This window comes from Sinohyriopsis cumingii, chromosome 18 (genome assembly GCF_028554795.1).
Source record: "Sinohyriopsis cumingii isolate HCF-2022 chromosome 18, ASM2855479v2, whole genome shotgun sequence".
In the NCBI taxonomy this organism is placed as follows: Eukaryota; Metazoa; Mollusca; class Bivalvia; order Unionida; family Unionidae; genus Sinohyriopsis; species Sinohyriopsis cumingii.
The window spans coordinates 36,297,436-36,303,879 of record NC_142978.1 but is presented as its reverse complement, the minus strand read 5'-3'; the positions used below and the strand labels follow the sequence as shown (position 1 = coordinate 36,303,879).

The 6,444-nt window shown below is 41.2% G+C and overlaps 1 protein-coding gene across 1 annotated transcript; it reads left to right on the top strand.

Moving 5' to 3' along the window:
* The first annotated feature begins 1,464 nt into the window (after positions 1-1,464).
* Positions 1,465-3,878, top strand: LOC149776401 (uncharacterized). Its single transcript, XM_089941300.1, has 3 exons — positions 1,465-1,542; positions 2,877-3,092; positions 3,441-3,878. Exons 1-3 carry the CDS (start codon positions 1,465-1,467, stop codon positions 3,876-3,878), a joined length of 732 nt encoding a protein of 243 aa, XP_089797426.1.
* Positions 3,879-6,444: the final 2,566 nt, after the last annotated feature.

Genomic DNA, 6,444 nt, shown 5'->3' with positions numbered 1-6,444 from the left:
TTTACGACACTTATTTGGTAATTTTACGTCAGTCTTTGTTTTATCATAATAAAACTGCTGAAATTTAAGAGTTCACTTTAGAAATAAAGTTTGTGTTGAAATTAAGGCGAGGTTCTGATATGTTTCATTACTACAGCTTTAAAAAGCATGCTCATGGAAAAAATCTTGTGTGTATATATAATATAATTAGCGCTCAGACAACTAAAACGAAGTGTCTTTAAAATCGCCATATTGCCAATACTTCACTCAAAATCCTACTTAGACTGTATTATGTATCACGCGCAATTTTTGCTTTTCATAAATGTACAAGCTGCTACCATGTAGACTTAGGTATTTAAATGCTGTACGTCCACAACCAAAATATGGATTTGAACAGACACCACAATCAAGGCTATGGTGACAGATGACTTTGTGTCTAACAGCTAGTGGTTTTTCTACATCAGCCACAAGTAAGGCTATGGAGACAAATGACTTAAGTCTAACAGCTAGTGGTTTTTCTACATCAGCCACAAGTAAGGCTATGGAGACAAATGACTTAGAGTCTAACAGCTAGTGGTTTTTATACATCAGCCACAATTAAAGCTATGGAGACAAATGACTTAGAGTCTAACAGCTAGTGGTTTTTCTACATCAGCCACAAATAAGGCTATGGCGACAAACGTACGCAGAGTCTAACATCTAGTGGTTTTTCTGCATCAGCCACAGTTACGGCTATGGAGAAAAACGACCTAGAGTCTAACAGCTAGTGGTTTTTCTACATCAGCCACAATTAAGGCTAATTATATTATATATACACACAAACTTGTTTCCTTGAGCATGCTTTTTAAAGTTGTAGAAAGAAACATATGAGAACACCGCCTTAATTTCAACACAAAATTTATTTCCTCACATTAAAGTGAACTCTAAATTTCAGCAGTTGGATTATGATAAAACAAAGACTGATGTAAAGTTACCAATTGAGTGTCGTAAACTTAGTCTCAAATCTAGACTTAAAGTAGATAAATTGGGGCCTGGTCACGCTCAAGCGACATAGCAAATAGCCTATATTTTCTTTAAACCATACATTGGTATAATTAGCCATCACGTAATGAAATTTACAACAGGGATATTACTACCAAGAGTTACATTATTTCATTCATAATTAGCATTTGACTGTGTATGAGTTACCTTTGGCACATCATATATATGGCTTTAAAATAGTTAGTTTAATATGTCGTCCATTAATTCTAATAAACTCTGCTACATTACAGCAGCACTCAATTTTCCGAATGTTGTTCCTCCTGCTGAGTCCCTACACTCACAATGCGAGCCACAGCAGCCATTGCTAATGCCGACTAGGCCGCAACATTTCCGATAGTTGCCTGCAAGTTATTATAACTATAGTAATATGATAATTCCTTTATATATACTTCGAATGACCGGCTAAACCAGGTTCAGGCCTTTAACCCTCGGTGAGTTATGAGCATGTCTATCCTTGCATGTAAAGCCAGCTTCGACAGACTGGGCGGAAGAGATCACCTGAGTGATTCAACGGCCACGAAGGTGAATATGGAACCGCTTTGTGGAGAGCGCAGGGCATGACACGGCACTTAAGACGTCATGGCCATCCAATGCAGCCAAAGTAGTCCCTAGCCGTGACGAATCTTCGTACCACTAAGTTCCAACTACCAAGGCCAATAGAGTGAAGATGTCTCTGTGCAAAAGATGTTTCACTTAAATTTCTTTCATGATCAGGGCATCCTGTGGACAAGTCATTCCTCTTCCTTCATCAAACTCATTGTTCCTTACCTGCGCCTACCTAAGTCCTACGGCGATTGGCGACTGGCGAAGCAATATGTGGAGATGACCACTGATAGTTGTAGTCAGAGACCTACACATAGGCATCCCTTGGACAAGTGGTCGCTCTGCTCTGGTCCCAGGGGAGCGGAACAGTTCGGCAGGATCCAGGGCGACTGAGCAGACCTTTTCAGGACAGCACTACTCACCCTGCATAGGGAGGGGCCAAGAAAGGGTGGCCTAAATATAGCCCGCCCTTCAAATTCTGGCAAATTCATCCATATCTCGAAACTATCAAAGAAAAAACTTCTTATTAGAGCATGGAACATCCGTACTCTGATGGACATAGAGACCTCACAGGAGAACAACCATAGTTGCTAAGGAGCTTTCAGCCTTGAGCGAAACCAGGTTTGCAGAGGAGGGTTCTCTGAGTTAGCAGGCGGTTACACGTTCTTCTGGAAAGGAACTTCCCAAAACGAAGACAGGATCCACGGCCTGGCTATCAAATCAAGTCTTCTACAGCACCTCCCGGACCTGTCAGTTGGTATCAATGAGAGGATAATGAAATTGCGATATCCTATCAGCCACAAACTCCACACAACAGTCATTAGCTCATACGCCCCTACCCTCTTGAGCAAAGCGGAAACCATCGAGCAGTTCTATGCGGACCTCAGCTCTCTAGTGTGCTCAGTTCCATCTGACGACAAGATCATACTACTTTGGGACGTGTTGGCTGCGATTATGGTCGATGGAAAGGTAAGCTTGGCAAGCACGCTGTCGGCAAGATTAACAACAACGGACTTCTCCTACTTAGCAAATGCGCTTAATTGGACCTCCTCATCACAAACTCAATGTTGAGAATGGCGAACAAGCACAAGTGCACCTAGATGTGCCCCAGACCTCGCCAATGGCACGTAATCGATTATGAAATAGACCGCCAGCACGATGCCTAGGATGTCCTCCTCACCAAGGCCATGCGAGGAGTGGAATGCTGGACAGACCACAAACTTGTCCGAACTACCCATAAGCTGAGCATTGCCCAACATCATCCAAGGCGTCCTAAACCTGTGCGCACAGCCTTCAACAATGTCAAACTTTAGCAGCCCTCCACCCAGCTCAATATCCAGAAGAGCCTAGATGACAAGCTGTCCACCAACGGACTTATACGTGGAAATGCCTCTGAGAAATTGACCAAGCTCAGGGACATAATAAGAGGAACAGCTATGGCAACTCTGGGCCCCAAGAAGGGAACCCATCAAGACTGGTTCGACGAGAATAACGGTGCCATTGAAGATGTGCTTGCCAGAAAGAACAAGGTATTCATGGACTGGTAGAATGACATAAACTCCATCCCAAAAGAAGACCGCTTCAAATCTCATCAAGCTGAGGCCAAGAGATAAATCCGCAAGATGCATGACCAGTGGTGTGAAAAGAAAGCTGATGAAATGCAACGATATGCCGACACTAACAACTCCAAAGAGTTTTAAAACGCCATCAAGACAAAGTTTGGCCCTTTAGATTTTGGATCTGCCCCGTTGCTTGCTGCAGATGGCAGTAAACTAATAAATGACAAGACTGGCATTAAGAACAGATGGAAAAAACACTTTAGTCAGCTCCTAAACCTGCCTTCATCGGTCAGCCAATCTGTACTTGATCAAATACAGCATCTAATTCACGACGAACTGGATGTTCCGCCAACGGTAGAGGAGTTGAGGATGGCCTTTAAACAAATGAACTGTGGCAGGGCACCTGGAAAGGATGATATCCCAACGGAGGTGTGCAGGGCTCTCAGTAAACAGACTATGGAGGCATTGCACGATGTTCTAATGAGCATCTGGACGAAAGAGAAGATGCGAGATGACCTCATCGAAGGACCAATTGTAATCCTCTATACGAATAAAGGTGCACGTACGGACTGCATTAACTACAGAGACATCTTCTTGCTCTCAATAGCTGGCAAAATATGTGCTCGCATCATTCTCAACATACTTATTGCGGCAGTGTCAGAAGATAACGTCCCTCAGTGTGGTTTTCGCCCAGACCGCATCACCGTTGACATGATCTTCTCAGTGAGACAAATCCAAGAGAAATGCCTTGAATAAAATATGAATCTGTATGCCGTCTTTGTGGACCTGACAAAGCTTTCGATGCAGTCGACTTAGAGGCATTGTGGGTAGTACTCAAGGCGCTTGGTTGTACTCAGAAGTTTCCCAACCTCATCCGGCTCTTTCACGATGACATGACTGGAGAGATTCTCTCAGATGGTGAACCCTCTGATAAATTCCCTATATCTAACGGTGTCAAACATGGCTGTGTACTCGCTCCGGTACTCTTCAACCACTTCTTCACATAGGTAGTTTTCCATGCCATCCGTGACCAGGACATTGGCATCTGTATTAGATATAGCCTGGATGAATCAGTGTTTGGTCTATGTGTTTGATCTCCGTCGCCTAGCTGCAAAACCCAAGACGCTAGAAAGACTCATCACTGAATCACTCTTTGCAGATGAATGTAGCTCATGACCCATGAAAAGAGTCACCTATAGGCAAGTGTGGACAGGTTCTCTGAAGCCTCTAATCTATTTGAACTCACAATTAGCCTATGAAAGACAGAAGGCCTCTTGCAGCCCTCCCCAAACAATATCCCTTCACAACCCTGCATCATCATTGTGAACACGCAGATGAAGAATGTGGACAATTTCAAATACCTAGATAGCACAATATCCTGTGATGGCTCCCTGGACAGAGATAACTGCGATGATCCCAAAAAGAAGTCAAGCACTCAGACGATTCCGAACTAATGTCTTGCAGCACAAGGACATTCGCCTGTCAACAAAGATGAAGGTGTACAATGCAGTTGTCCTCACGTATCTCTTTTATGGCTGTGAAGCGTGGACTGTCTACCGAAAGCATATCAGTCAATGCCACCAGCGCTCCCTGAGATCCATCATGCGGATCAAGTGGCAGCCAAACTAATCCAGGCCCAGCTTAGTTAGATTGCCCATGTCATCCACATTAATCAAAACAGAATCCCAAAGCAGGTGTTCTTTGGCGAGCTAGCCCAGGGCAATCGAAACCAAGGTCGCCCTACCAAGACGTAAAATGACAACCTCAAGATGCACATCGAATTGACAGACCATCAACCCCACCAGTAACTGTATGACAAATTATGAATGAATAATTGACTTTACTAGTCTCATTCACATTTATAAGGTGTTCTGGATATTGTGGGGCCCTTTGTGTCTAATATGAGGGCTGTCATTCTTGATTCCAGTTCCAGTGGTCCAGGGTCTGGTTTGTTTTAGTGAGAGTAGGGGGAGCAGGTCAGATGTTAAATATAAGAAATTACAATGATACATTTACATATATTTTCTAAATAAACTTCCTTCATATATATACTCACAGTATGAAGACTCTCGTATGTGTGACCGAAAATACATTTGACCCCTGGGTACTGTTGAGTAATGAGCATGGATGTTGGTACATCTCTTGTATTATACCATGCAATTCATGGGAATTTGTGAAGGCAGTTGCTTTACATCATTTAATAAATAAAATCAGTTCGTGTACAAGTCAAATAACTTTATTCACTTGAGAGTGTCATCTTTTATAAAATTAGTACACAATAAAATTTTGCAATAATGTTGTATTGTATGCATAAGACAATGATGACATTTGAAAAACATACGATAAAAGTGGTAAAAACAAGGAGGCAATATTAGGGTTTGTGTTGTTCTATTGGTATTTTATAAATGCTATGCAGACATTACGAATTTTCAGACTCAAATAAGCCATAAACCCAAATATTTGGCAAATGTCTTTGGTTAAAGGTTAAAAGTTATCTGCCCTTGCAAGTTTTATGATATATATATTTCACAGCCTCCTCAGACTTCCAGCAAAACGAATATATATGTTTAGCCTCTTACAAAACGTAACAAGAAAAAGTGAAGACAACAAGCTTCGTAAAATTTAACAAACAATTTATTTCCCTAAAAAACCAAAGTAAAAATGAGATAAAGAATTTACGGTTCTACGAATCAAATCCAAAAGTAATCCCAGAATAATCCAAGAATAATCCAAGAATTAAACAATAGAAGTCCTGGTAATAACAAGTCCTAGTAATAAAATGTCCTAGAAATAAAAATTCCAAATGAAACTGAGTTCGAATCCCGATGAAATCCGAAATGGAAGGCAATGGTGTATGCTGTGGTCAGCGTCGTACTGATGTGTAGACAGTCTTTTGTTGAATCGCAGAAAATAATATTCCAGTGTTTGAATTCTGTGCAAATATCGATAACTGTCCTTGTCCAAGAACTAATTTAGAGTACTGTTATTTCCAGGCAAAAGAAACATGCAATCCAAATAAATTAAATTAAACAAAATATTTAGCCCCAAAACTGGTTACAACATAAAACACTTTAACTTCTCAAATGTTAAGGCAATAATGACGGTTCTTTCGCTAAACATCAAAAATAAAATCTAGCTGAAACGCAAAACAGATGCACAGATGTGGGTCAATCCTCTGGAAAACCAAATTAATACATGTTATTTGTGATGTACCACATGTATGGTCTCGAATCCCCATTATGAATCTTACTCTAAGAAAGAATTTTGTTTTAAAAGTTAATTACTACAACTCTCACTGATTTCTGAATCAAGGTCAGGGACT